The following is a 21,331-nucleotide window of genomic DNA, read 5'->3' on the forward strand; positions in this document are numbered from 1 at the left end:
TACGGAGAGGGTGGTGGATACCTGGAATGCGCTTCCGAGGGAAGTGGTGGAGAAGAACACGGTAATAGAGTTCAAAAAAGCGTGGGATGAACACAGAGGACCTTGAATAGGAAAAATTAAGGTCAGTACTGGGCAGACTTGCACGGTCTATGTCCGTATATGGCTGTTTGATTGAGGATGGGCTGGAGTGAGCTTTGATGGAGACTTCAGTAGATGGAACTTAAGCATAGTACCGGGCAGAGCTTTAGGTTCTGGCCCAGCAATAGCTAAGAAGGAAGATTTAAATTAAGTCAGTAATTTAAAGAGTGGGTAGGGTTGGACAGACTGGATGGACCATTCGGGTCTTTAGCTGCCATCATCTACTAGGTTACTTTGATACTTTAGAGACGATTTGAGGCTCTTGCTTTGGAGATCAGGACTTCTGTTGCTGCTTCTTTGCTGTGCAGGCCTTCCACATCAGACTCTGCTGGACCCCCTTGGCAGAAGAGGCCACCTTCCCCCATCTCATACCAAAAGAGGTAGATTATGTGGTGGGTGCTCTCAGTGACCTTATCAGGGTCATGAACAAGATGTTGGCTTATGCAGTCTCGGCTCGTAGGATGCTCAGCTCACAGTAAGCGGGCGACTCGGCATCCAAAGCTACTTTGAACAGACTGCCCTTTAAGGGGCAGATACTTTTTGGTAAGGGCCTTGGTGACCTTGTTGCCACTGTGTCAGATAAGAACATAACATAAGAACATAAGCAGTGCCTCCGCCAGGTCAGACCATAGGTCCATCCTGCCCAGCAGTCCGCTCCCGCGGCGGCCCAAACAGGTCACGACCTGTCCAAATCACCAGAAGGGGCCCCCATGCCACCTTGGTTTCCTATTGAGTCCTATCTTACCATCAAAGTCCTAGCCCTCCGGTCTTGCACATGCACGACCTGGTCGGGTTTCTATACTTATTTTCTGGTTAGCTTTCTCAGTATCCCACGATCCCTTTATCCCTCAGGAATCCGTCCAGTCTCTGTTTGAATCCTTGTATCGTACTCTGCCCAATCACGTCCTCCGGTAGCGCATTCCAAGTGTCCACGACCCTTTGGGTGAAAAAAAACTTCCTTGCATTCGTTTTGAACCTATCTCCCTTCAGTTTCTCTGAATGCCCCCTCGTACCTGTTGTCCCCTTCAGCCTGAAGAATCTGTCCCTATCCACCCTCTCTATGCCCCTCATGATCTTGAAGGTCTCTATCATATCACCCCTGAGCCTCCTCTTTTCCAGAGAGAAGAGCCCCAGCCTATCCAACCTCTCGGCGTATGGGCAGTGTTCCAGCCCTTTTACCAGTTTCGTTGCTCTCCTTTGGACTCTCTCAAGTATCGCCATGTCCTTCTTGAGGTGTGGCGACCAATACTGAACGCAGTATTCCAGATGTGGACGCACCATCGCTCGATACAATGGCATGATGACTTCCCTAAGTCTCTGCTAGAAAATAGACCTCACTGACCTCATGGCAGGAGTAGAAGTACTTTTTGTCTCACCCACTATTCTCTGCAATACTACCAGGATACTTCTGCTCAGAGGTCTCGCCAAGGTTATCGGCAGCATTTCAGAAGCTCCAGGTGCCAACACGCTGCTGGGTCTTACCTCAACCCACTCTCCAAAAAGACATGATGCCAGGTTGCCAGCCCCACTCCCACATATCAGGGACGGTTGTCGGTGTTTCTGGGGAATGGGAGAAAATCTCCTCAGACCAATGCGTGGTGAATACCATCCGAGAGTCACAAGATCGAGTTTCATTGCCCTCCCATGGATTTGTTCCTCTACTCCCTACCAGATGGCCAGAGAAGGAGATCCAGGTCCAAACCACTCTCCAGAGACTTCTAGACATTCGGACCATAGAGCCGGTCCCTGATGATGACTCGGATTTAGACAGATACTCCATATACTTCTTTGTACCAAAGAAAGGTCCTGAAAACTGGAGGCCTGTTTTGGATCTCAAGGCAGCAAATGTATTTTTAAGGGTCCCTCGATGGTAGCTCTGGGAGAATTTCTACCCTCTCTTGACCTCAAGGAAGCACACCTGCATATTCTCATCTTTCTGGACCACAGAAGATATCTGCATTTCAACTTAAGGCTTATGCTGTATATAATAAATAATCATGTTATGTTATCTTACTTCAACAGTATTTCCAGTTTGTGGCTTTCCCTTTCGGTCTGGCAACAGCCCCCCCCCCTCCACCTGCATGTATACCAAGGTTATGATGGTGGTGGTGGTGGCGGCAGCTCATCTCCGGCACAGGGGATTCAGTTTCATTCAAGTTCACCACTATCTGGATAACTGGCTAGTCGGAGCCCCGTCCAGGTAGGAGTGTGAGCTGGCAATGTATTGGGCTGGATTGTCAACTTCAGGAAAAGCCATCAGGACCTGGAGTACCTGAGCATTCTCTTCAACATAGCTTGTGGGCAAGTGTTTCTTCCCAAGCCACGCACACTGAAGCTTAGGAGTCAAATTCTGTCGCTTTTGCACATGCAAACTCTGACTGCTTGGCATTGCTTTAAAGTGCTAGGCTTCATGGCAGCCATGCTGGATGTTGTCCCATGGGCCAGAGACCACATGCGACCTCTACAGGACTTTCATCTCTCCTGGTGGTCTCCGCAGAGACATCCTCTTCAGATGCAGCTCCCTTGGACAAGGGCTGCAAAGGTCAGCCTAAGCTGATGGCTTCAGGATGTGCCCTTATTGAAGGACATGCCTCTCTGGATCCCAGAATGGATGACTCTCAACAACCTCTTCAGCTGAAGAGCTCATTGTGGGGACTGTTTGGTTCAGGGCCAGTGGATTCTCCATCAAAAGAAGCGGTCCATAAATCGCCTGGAATTCAGAGCCATTTGTTTAGCCCTGAAGACCCTAGAAGATGTCTTAAAGGAAAAAGCCATGTGTGTTCAGCAACGCCACAGTGGTGGCTTATGTAAACAGACAAGGAGGCACAAGAAGTACCCCCCTTGCAGCTTAGATGCTTTTCAGTGGGCAGAAGCCCACCTCCTGATTCTCTTACGTGGCCAGAGTGAAAAATGTTCAGGCCAATTTTCTAAGTTGAGGGTTCCTGGACCTGTGGGATTGGTCGCTCTTGCACAAGGCATTCAGTCTAATTGTGCAGCACTGGGGCAAACCAGTGGTGGATTTGATGGTGTTGGCCAAGAACACAAAGGCCAAATGCTTCTTCAGTCAAAGAGCAGAACTGGGAAGCTTGGGGTTGGACATGTTGGTCCAGCCCTGGCCATATGTCTATCTCCTTTACATCTTCCCTCCTTGGCCTGTGGTGGGCCTGGTCATCTACCAGATTGAAAATCATCCTGGCCTTGTGATCCTGGTGGCTCTGGATTGGCCTTGCAGGCCTTGGCATTTGGACATGGTACGTCTTCAGTAGGATAAAGGTCTCAGGCTTGCCTCTTCATCGTGGTGGTCTCAGTCAGGGGCCTGTCCCCATGGAGAATCCAAAGTGCTTTGGTCTTACCACATTCTTGAGCACTCAGCGCTAGTTCGCAAGAGCTATTCTGATGTGGTTGTTGCCATGCCACTTCGGGCTAAAAATCCCTTTACTCTGGTGCTTACACAAAGGCATGGCAGGCATTAAAACAATAGTATGATAACGACCGGGTGGAGCTGCTTCCAGTCGTCATGGCTTTCCTTCAGGTTGGGCTGGTTAAAAAGGCCTGACTGTGGCTTTACTTAAGGTGCAGGTGGCCGGTCTCTGTTGCTTCCTGATTCAAGATCATCCTGATGTGACTAGATTTTTCCGGAGAGCTTTATGGTTGAGGCCTCCACTGTAGTGTCTTTTTCCGGCCTCGAACCTTAATGTTGTTCTGAAGGGTCTCACTAAAGCTCCATATTGAGCCCCTCAAGGGTGCATCTCTCTTGGATCTCACAATTAAGACTATTTCTGTTGTCGATTGTTTTGGCATGGCAGATCTTGGTGCTTTCCTGCAGGGAACCTTTCCTCAGAATCATGGATGAAAGCATCACTTTCAGTGCGGTACCCTCCTTTCTTCCAAAGGTGGTGGTTGATTTCTATGTCAACCAGAAGGTTTGTCTGCCTTATTTTCAATCCACGGGATCTGACAAACAGGATAGAGTTTTGAAGACGTTTCAAGTTTTATTTAAAATTTGATGGATCGCTTAATCAAAATTCTAAGCGATTGGCATAATTTTTTTTTTTTTTTAAAAACCATTTATAACATTCAAGAGGAACTTTAAGACAGACTTACCAAAGACATACATGACTTACTGAACCGAGAGGAGAGTAGGAAATACAATAATGGATAAGAAAGAAGAACAGGAAGAGGAAAAAACAACAGGATGGGTGAATAGAGACAAGGAGAGAAGAACTACTAAAAGCAAAAGAGAAAGAATGGTATACTAGATAAGAAATATAAAAACTGGCAGAAAACAGAGGAGTGAACATCTCTGCAGAGAAGCAAAAAATTGCTTGAGAAGCTGGGATCCTGACTTAAAAGATTAAAGATCAAAGGCATCCCTAAATAGAAAGCATTTTAGGCTACTTTTGAATCTATCTAGAGAGCGTTCTTCTCTTAAATGGCTAGGAAGAGAGTTCCATGTTTGTGGAGCTGAGACTGAAAAGATGTATTGCCGACGAGTGTTAATAATTTTTCCAAAAGGCCATAATAAAGGGACAATAAAATAATAAATGATCTAGAGTCCCTGCTTCAAAATTACAGTGTCAGCATCTATTAGACTTAGAGGAATCTAATTTTTGTAATCGAACTGGGGTCCAAAATGCTCTGTGCAACAAAAAGAACCAAGTTTGTTTCATAGATGCGGACACTGTACATCTCATCCTCCAAGACCAAATTCGTGGCCACTGAGACGCATTATATATATATATATATATATATATATATATATATATATATATATATATATATATATATATGTACGTATGTGTATATGTATTTGTTGTAAGATGAAAAATGAATAAAGATTTTTAAAAAAATAATAATTTTTAAGGAAGGGACTGTCAATAAATTTTGATCCTTGGATCTAAGTACTCTTGCAAAGGTGTATGGGATAAGAAGTCTGTCAATGAATACATGGGCTTTGGAGAGAAGTGTTTTGAAAGTTAACATAATTTATACGTTATTCAGTGCACAACCGGAAGCCAATGGGCTTTCCTTAAGAGAGGCGACACGTGATCAAATTTCTTAGCTTTCATTATCTTTAATGAATGCATTTTGAATAATCTGCAGGCATCGTATCTCTTTTTGTGTAATCCCTTTAAATAGCTGGATATTTGCAGGGTTTTGCTCCAATACTTGGAAAGAACAAATGACGTTAGCCTTTCTGACCATCTGTTCATGCTTACCAGCCACTCCTGGCTGGGCAAGCTGGCATCTAAGGCCTCTATTGCTCAATAGAGTTGCATGGCCATCTCTTCGGTATACATTACTTGTGGTAAACAGCCACCAATCTCTTTTTAAGGTGCACTCCTACCAGGAGTGTCACCTCTTGGACGGAGTCCTTGGACAGTACCTCTCGCAGAGATTTGTTTTTATTTAAAAAATCTTTATTCATTTTCAACTTGAACAACAAGTGCACAAAAATACATTATACAAGTAATTCCAATATAGCAGTATAATATCTAACACATAAAATCTAGTGTTATAATAACCCCCACCCACCCACCCTTCATCACATTTTCAACCGAATAGATATATACACATGTTATAAAACATATTATAACATATCTTATAAAACTATTCGCAGAGATTTGTTAGTAAATAAGCCTTCATTAATAATGAAGGGATTTGAAAAAAACCCCACCTGTTCAATTGCATTATTGAACATTAAAACGTTAATAAATTAGTAACTGTTCTTTTTAATATGTAAGCCCTCTTGAGTTAACTAATAGAAAAACATGAGCAAAATCTTAACTAAATGAAAGAGAGAAGAGAACTAGGCAGTAGCGTTCCATCACCAGACCCAGTGCAGAGAGAAGCAGTGGCCCTCAGCAGGGCCTGGCAGGGAGAAGAGGTAGGACCTTTTTTGTTTACAGTATCATTCTTGTCTGCTTGTGTTTCTTCTGACTGAAGAAAGCCATAAAATATGGTGGTCCAAAAATTTGATAAATGGGGGAAAAACTGCTTTATGGTTGAAGAGCTACTGTATATTCAAACAACTCCCTTGGTAACCACTTAATTTCTTTATTATATGCATGCTGAGCAAATTGTACTTCAAATGTCTGTCTGTCTGTTTCATTATAGCATAGATTTGCTTTTGTTTTTTTTGTCAAAGGAAAGAAACAAAATGTCACAATGTGTTAATGGAAACAAGTTGATTGAATTATGTGGCCGCTTATGTTTTGTGCTTTTTGGCTTTACCTTTTGGCTTTGTTTTTCTTTCCTCTCAATAGAGACTCAGGAGATGTTGCTGCACTCAGAGGGTAAGAGCAATAAATTTAGCATTATGCCTCCAAATAGTAGCATCTCTTTTTCCTAATGCAAGAAATGGAAAATGTTTCATCAATTGGTCCTTAAAATGACAACATCAATTGCGGTATTCCTGCTTCCTTCACCTGTGTTTTATTTGTAAATGTCTTTGTATATTCTATTCCACTGTTCCAGTTGAGATAAACATGTGTGGTGTCAGAACAGGATAGCTTCTGTTGGCTTTGTTTTGTAGTTCTCATCTTAAGAATATTGAGAGCACACCTCTGATGATCAGTTCAGTTGGTACACGTCTGTCTTTAGCATATTTCCAATTCCGTTGTCAAAATCTCTAGTGCCTCCTCTTGTGGAATCACTGTGTATAGAGATTTAACATCCAGAGTTGACATGTATGTAACTTCCTCCTAATCCTTTACTTTTGATAACTTGCAGATGAAATCAGATGAATCTCTAATGTAGGAAAAGCTAGTTTTAACCTTCGGGTTAAAAAACAGATCCACAAATATAGACAGAGGCTCCAAAAGAGAGCACTATGGCTCCACCTTTGTCTGGTCTTCTTATTACTATTTCCCGATTCCTTTTGAGCATTTTCAAAACTATATATTCTTTTGAAATGTTACTTGCCCATTTCTGACTTTATCTCAGGACAAGCAGGCAGCCTATTCTCACATATGGGTGACGTCATCCACGGAGCCTGGATGCGGACAGCCTCGCAAGCATACTTGCTTGTAGAAAACTTCAAGTTTCGAGTCAGCCGCACCGCGCATGCGCAAGTACCTTCCCGCCCAGCACAGGGCGAGTCTCCTCAGTTCTCAGTTTCCGCGGAGCCAAGAAGTCTGTACTTTGACGTTCTGTGCTGAATTTCGTTCGCTTCGTGCCTTCTCACCACGGTTTGTGTTTTTAGTCGCGAATAACTGTGTTACTTTCTTTATTTTCTATTTTCTATTTTTATTTTTTTAAAAAGAAGACTATTTCTTCTTCGTGGACTGACTGGCGGGGCAAGCTGCGCGGCCGCAGCCTGCAGGTTTCGACTTCGCTGCGGCTATCTTCCCTCCTATGTCCTGGCCAGTCACGGGCTTTAAGAAGTGTAGCCAGTGCCAGCGTGTGATTTCTCTCACGGAAACTGCTGGTGCCTTAAGTGCCTCAGGACTGACCATAGTCCTAAGTCGTGCGAGCGCTGTGCTACTCTTCAAGCTCGAGCCCTTAAACATCGTCGGGTTTTAGTGGAAAAACTCTTCAGGATGGACTCTTCAGTGACACCCTCAACCTCGAATGCTGCCTCAGTCCCACCTTCCACCGAGAGTCTTCCTGCTTCTACGACTCCGACCTCGAGTCTCATCAGACCTTCCTCGTTTGGATCGTCTTTGGCCTCGAGTACACCTGCTTTATATTCTCCTGAGTTTCCCTCGGGTCAGATACCTAAGCAGAAGGTTCCGGCGGTGGTCCTCAAGCTCTCCAAGACCTCCAAGTCCAAGCATATCTCCACTGCCATTTTGGAGCCTTTAGCCTCTGCAAATGGTCCAGTTTCAGACGTGGATCCATATTTGCAGGCTTCTCTCCAGACCTTGTTGGAGCAGCAATTTGTTCAGTTACTGAGCAAATATGGTTCTGCCTCCTGTAATCCAGCCTGGGCAATCGGCAGTATCCCGCGAGGTCAAGTCCCTGCTTGTGCCTCAGGCTGAAGCTTCCTTGTCACCAGGTGTTTCTGATGCTTCGATTAGCTCACTGATGCAGAAGAGGTCGTTTTCCGAGCTGTGACCGCCGATGAGCTAATTACGGTAGACTACAAAGTGAACCTAGCAGGCTGCCGGGGCCTCCGTAGCACATTTCCTCTACCGCAGTCCTGCCCCACCTCTGACGTCAGGGGCGGGACTGCGGCAGAGGCAACGTGCTTTGGGGGCCAATGGCAGCCTGCTAGGTTCACTCTGCATGCTACCGTAATTAGCTCAGCGGCGGGTCACAGCACGGAAGACGACCTCTCTTGCTGGGTGCAGAAAGCAGCTTGGAGGGCCGTCACGAGGGCCTCGGCGGGACGCTGGACCTGGCAGCCTAATTAGCTTTAAAGGGGGGAATCCGGGGGACGCTTTGGGGGAAGCCAAAGAAGACAGTCAGGCACTCCGACACTAGGGAGAGCCTTATTGGGCGCGGGCATTTAAAAAGGTACGATGGGGTGGAGATGGGGGTGTTTAAAAAAAATGTGTCTTAGCTGCATAAGACACACTGACATTTCCACCCACTTTTGGGTGGAAAAAAAGTGTGCCTTATGGAGCGAAAAATACGGTATGTATTTACCATGGTAAACTGTTTTCAGTAGATAGGCAAGACATTCTAGACTGTCCTTCCTGTGCCTGCATACAGTTTTCAGTCTGTTTATGCTTCTCCAAGCTGATTCTTGGATGCCTGGCAGCCCTTGGGGGCTGGGAAGACTTTGTATATATGTTTCAATTTATTGGGGAGCTCCTTTAAAGACAGTATTGGCAAACGATACTGTTTAGTTACTTTTGAGTAGAACAATTTGTTTAAGCCTGTTGCTACAGGTGCCTCTATTTCACATGTATTGGGTGGCTCTATGTGCTTGGATACTAACTGAAGGTAAAGCTAGAGAGCCCAGTGAGTATAACAGAGGCAGGGTGAAAATCTGGAGTGGATTCCTTCTGCAGCAGCATGCGACCATAGGGAAATTACCCTACTGTCTAGAATATCTCACCTATCTACTAGAAAAGAGCTTACTAGGGTAAGTACATAATCTCTTTTGCATGATGAATAACTTTTGGACGATACTATATCTTAAATAGAAAACTGTTTTTAGATAAATTTTTTTTCTTCAAAAAAGCACTTTAAAAAAAACAAACTTTTTTTTTTTTTACTTTTTAAAAGAAAAGTAATTGATTTTTATCCATCCTGTATGTTGCAGTCATTTTTTGTAATCATCTGTTGGGGGGGGGGGTTTCTGATTGGATTATTAATTTAGTAAATAAACCCATTGGTTCTGGACTGGTTTGGTAGGACTTGTGGAAAAAAAATTAGCTGGTAAGCCCAATTTCATCTCACCTCCGTCCAAAATTCAATCAGCTTGGTAACTGTACCAAGTTAAACTCCATCAGCAGCTCTTAATTTAGTATATGTAGTATTGTCACTGTGCTGGCAAATGCATAACATCGGAATGTTACCATTATTCAGATACAGTTTTTCAGCCCACTCTCGATGCTTGCCTAATCTGGAGAGAAGTAGGGATATTGTGGATGCCCTTTCAAGAGGCTTTGCTCAGACAAATAGTGACAGAACCCACGAGGGAAAAAGCGATTCTGGATCTGGTACTCATAAATGGGGAGAGTATCTCTAATGTTCGAGTGGGTGCTCATCTGTGAAGTAGCAATTTTCAAATGGTTTGGTTTGATATAACAGCTAAAGTGGAGGGTAGCCATATAAAACTCAAAGTCCTAGACTTCAAACGTATGGACTTTAGTAAAATGGGAGAGTGCTTGAAGTAGAAAAACAGTGGTCTAAGTGAAAGGAGCCAAAAAAAAAAAAAGTCAACTGACCTTTATGTGAAGAAAATAAAACCAAGAGAAAAAGGAAACCTATATGGTTCTCCAAACTAGTGGCAGAGAAAATAAAAGCAAAAAGTTGGCATTTGTGAAATATTAAAAAACTCAAGAAGAGGCGTACAGAAAAGCCTGCCAGGTGAAACTGGCGGAACAGTGGAAGAGCAAATGGGATAAAAATGTTAAAAGGGAGACAAATTTTTTTTCGAATATATTCTATTAGTGAAAGGAGGAAGATGAAAAATAGAATTGTGAGACTAAAAGATGCTATGAACTGATATATGGAGAGTGATGAGGAAAAAGCAAACATGCTAAACAAATACTTCTGTTCTGTGTTCACGGAAGAAAATCCTGGAGAAGGACTGAGATTGTCTGGCAAAGTTACACACAAGAATGATGTAAATACGCCGTTCATGAAAGAAAGTGTTTACATTCCGGCTTAGTGCTGCCTTGCCCAGAGGTTCCGGCTTAGTGCTGCCTTGCCCAGAGGAGACTTTCTAGCCTATTCTCAAATACGTCATTTTCTTCATTCTCGGGAGTGGGATCGGGGATCCTTTCAGTCTACTGATCCCTTTGCTCACATGTGGTTCACTCTTAAGAGCCTTCCTAAGCCTATCTCTGTTCTTTATCAATATATTCGAGGCTCCTATTCCTTTCCGTCTCTTTATCAGCGAGCTTGGGAGTTGGATTTCAATTGTACATTTTCTGTTCAGGAGTGGGCCCTGATCACCACTGAGGTAGGCAAGGCCACCTCGTGTGCTCTCATTAAGGAAAATGCTTACAAAGTGGTTATGAGGTGGTACTATACGCCGGAACGTCTTCACCGTATGTATCCCGGGGTTTCAGCTTTGTGTTGGAGATGTGGGTTGGCCTTGGGGACCTTTTTGCATATCTGGTGGGCCTGTCCCATCCTACAGCCTTTCTGGAGGCAGGTGGTGGGGTGTTTATCACAATTGTTACAAATATTGTTACCTTTTTCTCCGCAGGGGTGCTTGCTAGGCCTTTACAATGTATGTTTATATTCATGGCAAACTAAGATCAGACGTTGGGGCCTGGCAGCGGCTAAATGCTTGATAGCTGCTCGTTGGAAACAGGGGCAAGCGCCCACCCAATTGGAATGGACTGTTAAACTTCAGTTTATTTGTAATATGGAACTGTCTATAGCAAAGCGTCATGGTTATTATTATACTTATACCCGGTCTTGGACACGAATCCTTGATAAAATTACATCTTTGTCTTGAGCTTATTTCTGTGGGGGGGGGGTTGAGGACTGAGGGGGCTCTCCTGAAGAACCAACTGGGGGCCCTCTTTGCTGGTGGTAAAGTTTGGGGGTGGGGGGGAGGGAATTGTGGAGTTCTGGTTGTTGCTGGGTATCAGGGGCTTAACTGTATTGGTGGGGGTACTTCTGTGATTTGTACATTGATTGCAGTGCTCTCTGATTGATGGCTGTATGTTCTGTTGTCTATGATATTCATGGTATGGTTTGTATATTTTCAAAACTTTTCAATAAACATTTATTGATTAAAAAAAAAAAAAGAAAGTGTTTACAAACAACTTGAGAAATTGAAGATAGACAAAGCAATGGAACCGGATGGGATCCATCCCAGGATATTGAGGGAGCTCAGAGAGGTTCTGGCGGGTCCTATTAAAGATTTGTTCAACAAATCTCTGGCGACGGGAGTGGTTCCAGGGGATTGGAGAAGAGCGAATGTGGTCCCTAGTCACAAAAGTGGTCACAGAGATGAAGCGGGAAACTACAGGCTGGTAAGCCTCACTTCGGTTATTGGAAAAATAATGGAAGCATTGCTGAAAGAAAGGATAATGAAATTCCTAGAATCTTAATAGGTTACAGGATCTGAAGCAACATGGTTTTACTAAAGGTAAATCGTGCCAAAAGAACCTGATTGAATTTTTTGATTGGGTGACCAGAGAGAGCTGGATCAAGGACATATGTTAGATGTAATTTACTTAGATTTCATCAAAGCCTTTGACACAGTTCCTCATAGGAGGCTCTTGAACAAATTTGATGGGCTGAAGTTAGGACCTAAAGTGGTGAACTGGATTAGAAACTGGTTGACGCCAGAGAATGGTGGTTAACGGAAGGCCCTTGGGGGAAGGAAAGGTGAATAGTGAAGTTCCTCAGGGTTTGGTGTTGGGGCCAATCCTGTTCGAAATGTTTGTGAGTGACATTGCTGAAGGGTTAGAAGGAAAAATTTGCCTTTTTGCGAATGATACCAAGATTTGTAAGAGTAGACACCGAGGAGGGAGTGGAAACATGAAAAAGGATCTGCAAAAGTTAGCTTAATATCTGGCAACTAAAATTCAATGCAAAGAAATGCAGAGTAATGCATTTGGGGATTAATAATCGGAAGGAACCGTATATACTGGGAGGTGAGAGGCTTATATGCATGGTTGGGGAGAGGGACCTTGGGGTAATAGTGTCTGAAGATCTAAAGGCAAGTAAATAGTGTGACAAGGCAATACCTGTTGCCAGAAGGATACTAGGCTATATAGAGAGAGGTGTAATCAGTAGAAGAAAGAAGGTGTTGAAACCCCTGTACAGGTCGTTGGTGAGGCCCCACTTGGAGTACTGTGTTCAATGAGGAAAGACTGGAAGCCCTGAATATGTATACCCTAGAGGAAAGCAGAGGAAGGGGAGATATGATCCAGACATTCAAATATTTGAAAGGTATTAATGTAGAACAAAATCTTTTCCAGGGAAAGGAAAATGGTAAATCCAGAGGGCATAATTTGAGGTTGAGGGATGGTAGACTCGAGAGTAATGTTAGGAAATTCTTCTTTACAGAGAGGGTGGTTGATGCCTGGAATGCGCTCCCGTGGGAGGTGGTGGAGAGGAAAATGGTGACAGAGTTCAAAAAAGCATGGGATAAACACAGAAGATCTGTAATCAAAAAATAATGGTACTGTATATAGTGACAAACTAAGGCCAGTATTGGGCAGAGTTGCACATTCTATGTCTCTTATATGGCCAATCAGTTGAGATTAGACTGGGGAGGGCTTTGATAGCTGGGATGGTTTAGAAGGGCTGGATTGAGCTTGGATGGAGTCTTCAGTAGATGGAACCTAAGCACAGTATCGGGCAGAGCTCTGGGTTTCTTGCACAGAAATATCTAAGAAAAAGGACAATTTAAAGCATTAGTTTATAGAGTGTACAGTTGGGCAGACTGAATGAACTACTCGGGTGTTTATTTGCCGTCATTTACTGTTACTATATATCCAGGATAAATCTCATTGTCCACTAAGGAGGTGTTTAATGCCCACTCCTTCCCCTTTCCCCCATGACTCCTTGTCCCTCCTAACACTGACTTTTCCCAATCTCTCTCTTCACCCCAGACCATTTCACCCCACCACCGCCATGCTGCTCACTTTTTGATTTCACCACCTCACCCTCCCTTATGTCCTCCACCCTCTTCTCAGCTTTAAAGCTTCAACATTTTCTCCCTCTCATTTAACCATCCCCACTCTACCTGTAAGCTTATCAACCACAGCACAGCCCCTGGCCCCAAGCCTCTCCCACACTCTCTTGCTCTCTGCCAAGGACATCAGTCCCAATCTTGCTCCTCCCAATCAACCCTCATATTTGTCACATCCTCAACCTATCACTCTCCGCTGCAACTGGTCTTGATGTCTTCAAACATGCCATAGTTACGGTATACCTCTCCTCAAAAAACTCTCTACTCGTGCTGGTCACACAGTAAAGTCCTCCAATCTTATGCACCCTGTAGTATGCCCTCTCTCTCGCTAACAAACATTCATCCATGACCTCTTGATCTTTCAAACTCTTCACCTGCTAACACTGACCAAGACCTGGATCTTCCCTGAAGACTCTGCTTCAGCTGCCGCCCTGTGTCATGAAGGCTACCTTTTCTCACATACACCTCGCCCAGTTGGTCATGAAGGTGGTATTGGGGTGTTACTCTTGCCATATTGCAGATATCAACACCTTCTTCCACCTCAATATCACTGCTCTCCCTCTTTTGAAGTCCATTCCATCTGTCTGTCTATTTTCTCTTCTACCTCTCAGTAGCAGTCATTTACCAATTCCCTGATAAGTTCTTTCTTCCTCACTGACTCCTGGCTCTCGTTCTTTCTCAAACTTTTATCTCCTTCCTTCATTCATGGTTACTTCAACATCCATGCTGATGACCTTTCCGACTCCTATACTTCCAGGTTTCTCGCTCTAACATCTTCATATAATTTCCAGCTGTGCTCAGTCACCTCCTACACACCAGAATGGCTACTGCCTTAACCTTGTCTTCTCCTCCAACTACTCTACCACCAATTTCTGCACCTCAACTCTTCCCCTCTCTGACCATCATCTGTTAACCTTCACAACTCATCACCCTCCCCTCCAGACTTGGCCAATCACTATCTATAAGTTTAGGAACCTTCAGGCTATTGACACCGACACACTCTCCACCACTGTCTCATCCCTTCAATCATCTACTATGTCATACAAGTCTGTCAATGAAGCAATCTTCTCCTTTAACACCATACTCTCCTCTGCTCTAGATACCCTCCCTTCACCTATTTCACATTCTATAAGGTGCACCAAACCCCAGCCCTGGCTGACCCTCAACATCCGCTACTTGTGCTCCTGTGCCTGATCTGCTGAATGTCTTTGGTTTAAATTCTGCACACATGCTGACTTCATGCACTTCAAATTTCTGCTGACATCCTTCCAGTCTGCCCTCTCGCTTGCCAAACAAGAATACTGTACTCATTTAACTAACTCTTAGCTCTAACTCTTGTCGTCTCTTTGGCACACTCAACTCCTACTCAGTGCCCTCACCGCCTGTCCCCCCTTCACTTCCCCCCAGACGATGACAGAGTTCTTCTATGACAAGATTCACCTTAAGTTCTCAACCACATCACCTCCCCCAATCCCCCTTCAAGCTGTCTACTCTGCCAACCTCCCTTCAACCCTGCCACCTTTTCCTCCTTTTCTGAAATCACTGAAGAGGAAACTACACATCTCCTCTCCTCCTCCAAACCTGCTTCTCTGATCCAATTCCCACCCACTGTCATCCCTCCTATTTGTCACATCCTCAACCTATCACTCTCCGCTTCAACTGGTCTTGATGTCTTCAAACATGCTAAAGTTATACCTCTCCTCAAAAAACCCTCACAAGACCTCACATCCCTCTCTAACTATTGCCCCATCTCCCTCCTCACCTTCTTATCCAAGCTACCTGAATATGCTGTTCATTACCGTTACCTGGACTTCCTTTCATCTCAAGCTATTCTTGATCCACTTCAATCCGGCTTTTGCCTACTCCATTCCATGGAAACATCTCTTGTTAAAGTCTCTAATGACCTGTTCCTGGCCAGATCCAATGGCCTCTACTGTGTCCTTATTCTTCTCGATCTATATGCTGCCTTTGATATTGTTGATCACCATCTACTCTTCGATACGCTGTCCTCACTGGGATTCCAGGGTTCTCCTGGTTTTCTTCCTCTATCTCCCATCACACTTTCAGTATATGCAATGGTGGATCCTCCTCCACTGCTATCCCAGCCTTCAATCCTTAACCCTACTCCTCTGCCCTCCAACCCAGCCAGCTGATTAACCGTTCCCCTTAACTGTATCCATGACATCCTGTTTGTCTATCTTAGCTGTTTATATTGTAAGCTCTTTCGAGCACAGACTGTCTTCTTTGTGACTCTGCAGCGCTGCATGCATCTGGTAGTGCTATAGAAATAATAGTGGTGTAGTAGTAGTAGTAATTGGTGCATATCAAGGCTCTGACTTGAGCCCTCTCTTTTTCTCCATCTGTACCCACTTGGTGCACTGATGTCCTCCCATGTTTTTTATGAGATAACTCAGATCTACCTCTCCACACCAGATATCTCTACTGGAATCCAGGCCTAAGTCTCAGCCAGCTTGTCTGACATTGCTGTCTGGATGTCTCACTGTCATCTAAAACTGAATATGGCTAAGACTGAGCTCCTTATCTTTCTGCCTGAACCCACCTTCCCCTCCTCCCATTCTCTCTTTCTGTGAGCAACACTCTTCTCCCTGTCTTTTCAGTTCACAATCTCAGGGTCATCTTTGTCTCCTCCTCTGCTCAGATTCAACAAACCACTAAAGCCTGTCTCTTCTTCCTCTATCATATTACCAAAATCCAACCTCTCCTTTCTGATCACACTACCAAAACTCTTATCCATACTCTCATCATCTTTTGCTTAGGCTACTGCAATTTGCTTTTCTCGGGTCTTCTGCTCAACTATCTCTCTCTCTCCCTGAATCCATTCAAAATTCTGCCGTGTGATTTATATTCCACCAAAGCTGCCATACTCACATTACCCCTCTCCTCATTTCACTAGCTTCCCATCCATTTCTGAATACAGTTCAAACTCCTCTTAGTGACTTAAAAGGGCATTAACTCTGCAGCCCCTCAATATATTTTATTGTTTATCTGCCTCTATCCTTCCCCCCCCAGTGAGTTATTTTCATCAGGTAAGTCCCTCTTATCCGTACCCTTCTTCACTGTCAGCTCCCAATTCTGTCCCATATGCCTGGAACAGACTGCCTGGTGTCAGTATGTCAAGCTCCATCTCTAGCAGTATTCAAATTCAAGCTAAAACCCCATTTTGAGACTACTTTTATACTCATACATTTATCCATCCTATATCCTATGCTATATCTATCCACTAACTCACACTCATACCTATATCCATCCTATTATTCTCTCTGCAAGAAACTCTCCAACCCCTATGTCCTGTCTGTCTATCCACATTAGATTATAAGCTCTTCTTAGCAGGGACTGTCTACTGCATGTTAAATGTACAGTTCTGCGTGCGCCTTTCATCACTATAGAAATGATAGTAGTAGAATGAATTGGTCTCTTGGATTTTGAAAGTACTTGGTTTTTTGCTCAACCAGGCAACTTGGTTTTTCTTGGTTTTTCTTCTGCAACAAGCATCTATTTTTATTTAACATTGTTTTATGTATACCACTTTGGCCTGCTTTTTTTTCAGTAAAGGTGGTATAGTAAGTATGAAATACACATACATAATTACAAATTTTAATCAAAGTGCAACCCTAAAAAATGAATAAAAAGTAATGAAGATAAATAGAAAATACAAAATGAAAAAAATCTAAAACAGCATGTAGAATAGCTATAAACAACCGTACAATTTTCAGAGCTTATTTCAGAAAAGCAAGCCTACTTTGAATACATATTTCTCATGAGAGCGTTCTATTATAGGCAAGACTTGGTGAACAGATTGTCCTTCCAATTTCATGCTAGAGTGATGGTCTTCACCCTGACTTCCCCTCTCCCATTTTATTGTCCTAAAATAAAGATCTCGAAAGTTCAACATCCTGGGAACCAACACAAAGGTTATGAACATGGAAGAATCCAACAATGGCAGCTTATCTGCTGAATTTAAACACTTGGTAAGTATGGAGCCTGGCCAGTGACATCCCCTTTTTCCCTTTATTCCCTCTAGGTTCTGGTGGTCTTCATTGTTCCTCTGGATTCATGCTCTTTTCTATTTGCAGACACTGAGGGAGCAGAGATGTGGCAATGGAGGGCGAGCCAACTGCGATGTGAGTGTATAAAGTGCAATATCTAATCTAATCTTCCATTTGTGAGTCGCAACATACCTATACAGGCTCAAGGCGACAGATCAAAGAGGAAGGGGAAGAAGGAGGGGAAGAGGACGTGGTGAGATAAGAAGAGGGACTTAGACATAGGGGATCCTATACATAAACTAAGATAGTTGTCAAAAAGGTGAGTCTTCAGGTTTTTTTCTGAATCTAGTCTAGTTTGTCTCTTTCCTGATAGCATCTGGTAGGTCATTTCAGATTTTTACACCCAGACAGGTTAGCATAGAGTGGAAAATTTGTTTGTAGTGGAGGTATTTTGTGGATGGCAGGTTTAGCTGGATTCTGTTAAGGATTCTTTTTGATGTCAACCAAACAGTAGAGAATAAGTGGATGAGAGGGGCTGCTGAGCTTCTGTATACTTGATCTGGTGTAGGATACATAACGATTTGAAGATTATTCAGGATGATATTGGGAGCCAAAGTAGTTGCCTGATGAAGGTTGTAATCGAGTCAAATTTCTTTAATTTGTAGATTAGTCTAACGGCTGTGTTCTGGATGAGTTATAGTTTGTGGATAAAAGCATTGTTGATGCCAAGGTAGGCAGAGTTGCAATAGTCCAGTGCAATATGGCACTTATTATCCCAAGTAAGAGCTAGAATTCTATGCAGTCGGTCAGTTATTTTTATTATGTTCATGCTCTTTTTATATATATATGTGTGTGTGTGTATATATATATATATATGATTTACTTGTAATATCTTTTTGTTAACTGGATCAGTGACATCTTTTCGAAGCCCTTTCCTAGCTTAAAGGAGTTTCTGGCATGATTGGGGTCTGAGAGCCCTTGTAACAGTCATGAAGGATGTAATGGACCAAACTAGTATGATGCAAATATTTAGGGATGGGATTCGACATGATACTATAGAAAATACTGGCCTATTTTCTGTACCTCTTGCAAGCAGTTCCTTTCCTCAATTCAAGTGTGTGTGTGTGAGAGAGATGGGGAGGGGGGGTAGGTGGTTGACTGTCACACACTCAATAAAGATATGCAGAAGAGAGAATATGTCCTCTATCTGAAATTCGGTTCTCACGGACTTCATTTTTACTGTAATGCACTGTCCCATTCAAGAACTCGGGTATTAGCATGATGTGTCAACCACAGGCCCATCAAGGCTAGCCCATGAGCTTAGCTTTTAAGCAGGACTATCAAAAAATCTCATCCATAAGGCTTTAAATGCATATAACCTTCTGTAGACATCATCATTTTGTAGTATAAAATGTTTACAGAGTGGTTGTTTTTCTATTCTAGGCCTCTCTGATAGTCACTGAGGAGCTGCATCTAATCACTTTTGAGACGGAAGTTTACCATCAGGGTCTAAAGATTGATTTGGAGGTTAGTATTATAAAAATATTGAAATGTAATAGATGTTTGAAGTAGTCATGAGCAACAACTTACCAGGTAACATATCTCTGATACATCATCTGTTTCCTAAGCATACCTTCAAACCTGGGGTTCTCAACACTCTTCGGAACACACACAACCAGCCAGGTTTTCAAGGTATCCACAAGGAAATATGTATGAGATAATTTGCATGCCCTATCTGTATTCTATGCAAATCTATGTCATGCATATTCATTGTGAATTTCCTGAAAACTTGTTTGGCTCCAGACCAGTCCAGATGTGAGTAGCAGATAGAGACTGAGAACTACTGTGTTTCCCTGAAAATAAGACAGGGCCTTATATTAATTTTAGCTCCATAAAATGCATTAGGGCTTATTTTTGAGGGACGTCATTTTTTTTTTTCATTTACAACAATCATCTTTCCCTTCCTCTCCTCCACCCCAATTCTTCCTCTTTCCTTTCTCCCCCCCCCATATGCAGCATTTTTCCTCCCCTCTCACCCATCCCCCTCCCCCTGTGCAGCAGAACCCCACGGACTCTCCCACCTTAAGACTGACACACCTCCGAGGCATCCAAAAAGAGCGGCAGTGCTCTGAACGGGCCACTTCGCAGCCTTCCCCACCTGGGCCTTCCCTCTGCTGCATCACTAATGATGTCACCAGTGACATGACAAAGGGAATGACCCAGTGGGGAAGGCTGCAAAGTGACCCGTTCAGAGCACTGTCGTTGCTGCTCTTTTTGGATGCCTTGGATGCATGTCAGTCTCACAGTGGGAGGGTCGGTGGGGTACTGCTGCACGGGGGGGGATGGGAGCCCAGAAACAATGGAAGCCTGGATTTTTTTAAACTAGGGATTGGAGACGGGGAGTGTCAGGGACATTCAGGGAGAACTGCGGGGTTGATCTTAACTAGGGCATATTTTTGGGATAGGGCTTATATTAGGAGCATCTTTAAAAATCATGCTAGGGCTTATTTTTGGGGAAACAGTACTGACTGAAAGTGATCCTATAAGTGTTCTATGCAGCTCATAGCTAAGCAGCATTTTTCAGTCTCCAGAAGTTGGTTAGGTGGTGGGATGTGTTCAGATCTGGTTAAGTTAGGCTAAGTCTAGGTGATTTTTTTTATGCTAGCTAAAAAAAAACTTCACATGGGTTCCTGAGTCCTTAAAAAAAAAAATCAGGTCACAGGATCTACAAGGCCCTAGGGTTACTACATCCAGGTAGCCAAGTCTCTCTCCACAGTAGTCTAAGCAAGGGGTGATGAGAGTGTGGATAAGGGTTTTGGTAGTATGCTCGGAAAGGAGAGGTCAGATTTTGGTAGTACTATAAAAGAAGACATGACAGGCTTTAGCAATTTGTTGGATCTGAGCTGAGAAGGAGAGAGAGCAGTCAAAGATAATCTGAGGTTACAAGCTGACAAAACATGGAGGAGGAGAGTGTTGTCCACAGAAATAGAGAGGAGTGTGTGTGGGCGAAGTTGGCTTTAGGTGGAAAGATAAGGAGCTTAGTCTTCACCATATTCAGTTTTAGAAGGCAGCAGTGTTGGACAGGCAGGCTGATATCCAGTATGACATGAAATAAAGTTGTGGTGATCTCTTTTCTTTTTTTTTCCATTGCTGAATAGAAATAAATTGCTCTTTGGGAAAGTTACCCCAGGATGCATTAAGTATTATGTTTACTTACCCTGTTAAGCCTCTCCTTTTTTGTTTTTATTATTTTACATGAAGTAAAATTAAAGATTCAACTTATACTGAGTTTTTTTTCTGATCTAGAATTGCTAGCAATATATATAGTTTATTTAGATATTTTATTACAGTAGATTAGGAATGTCCATGTTGATTTCCTTTTGTAGTAGTGCACATTATTTGAAATGGAGGGGAAAAAACCCTAACCATTAATTATCCCAGGACAAGCAGGCAGCATATTTTCACATGTGTGTGACGTCATCCACGGAGCCCCGGTACGGACATCTGCTAAAGTGTCCGTGCACTTTAAGAACTTTAAAAAGTTCGTGACTGACCGCACTGCACATGCGCAAGTGCCTTCCCGCCCGACATAGGCATGTAGTGGCTCACTTCTCAGTTTTGTGCAGAGCTACGAAATCATGTGTGACACGTTCTGCATTTTTTTCTTGCCTTCCTGCTCGCCCGTTTTTGTCTTTTATTCTATTTTTCTTTCTCTTCTGTAAAAAAACAACTTATTATTTTTCTTTATTTTTTTCGCTCAGCCAGTTTTCTTATGGCGGGGCCTGTGTTTTCGCCTCAGCCTTCAGCTTTCAATTTGGCTGAGGCAGTTTTCACTTCCATGTCCCATCCGTTGACTGGCTTTAAAAAGTGCGGCAGGTGCCAGCGCACTATTTCGTTAACAGACCTA

At 43.3% G+C, this 21,331-nt stretch overlaps 1 protein-coding gene across 7 annotated transcripts in view; it reads left to right on the forward strand.

Moving 5' to 3' along the window:
• Nucleotides 1–21,331, forward strand: part of STAT3 (signal transducer and activator of transcription 3) — a 160,184-nt gene that overhangs the window by 79,152 nt on the left and 59,701 nt on the right. For all 7 annotated transcript variants that reach the window (XM_033917770.1, XM_033917772.1, XM_033917769.1 and 4 more), the window contains 4 exons: nucleotides 6,405–6,434; nucleotides 17,313–17,406; nucleotides 17,512–17,559; nucleotides 18,868–18,951. In XM_033917770.1, the coding sequence (XP_033773661.1) occupies nucleotides 6,405–6,434; nucleotides 17,313–17,406; nucleotides 17,512–17,559; nucleotides 18,868–18,951 (256 nt within the window). The remainder of the gene's footprint in view (nucleotides 1–6,404; nucleotides 6,435–17,312; nucleotides 17,407–17,511; nucleotides 17,560–18,867; nucleotides 18,952–21,331) is intronic.

This window comes from Geotrypetes seraphini, chromosome 13, assembly GCF_902459505.1.
Source record: "Geotrypetes seraphini chromosome 13, aGeoSer1.1, whole genome shotgun sequence".
Taxonomy (NCBI): domain Eukaryota; kingdom Metazoa; phylum Chordata; class Amphibia; order Gymnophiona; family Dermophiidae; genus Geotrypetes; species Geotrypetes seraphini.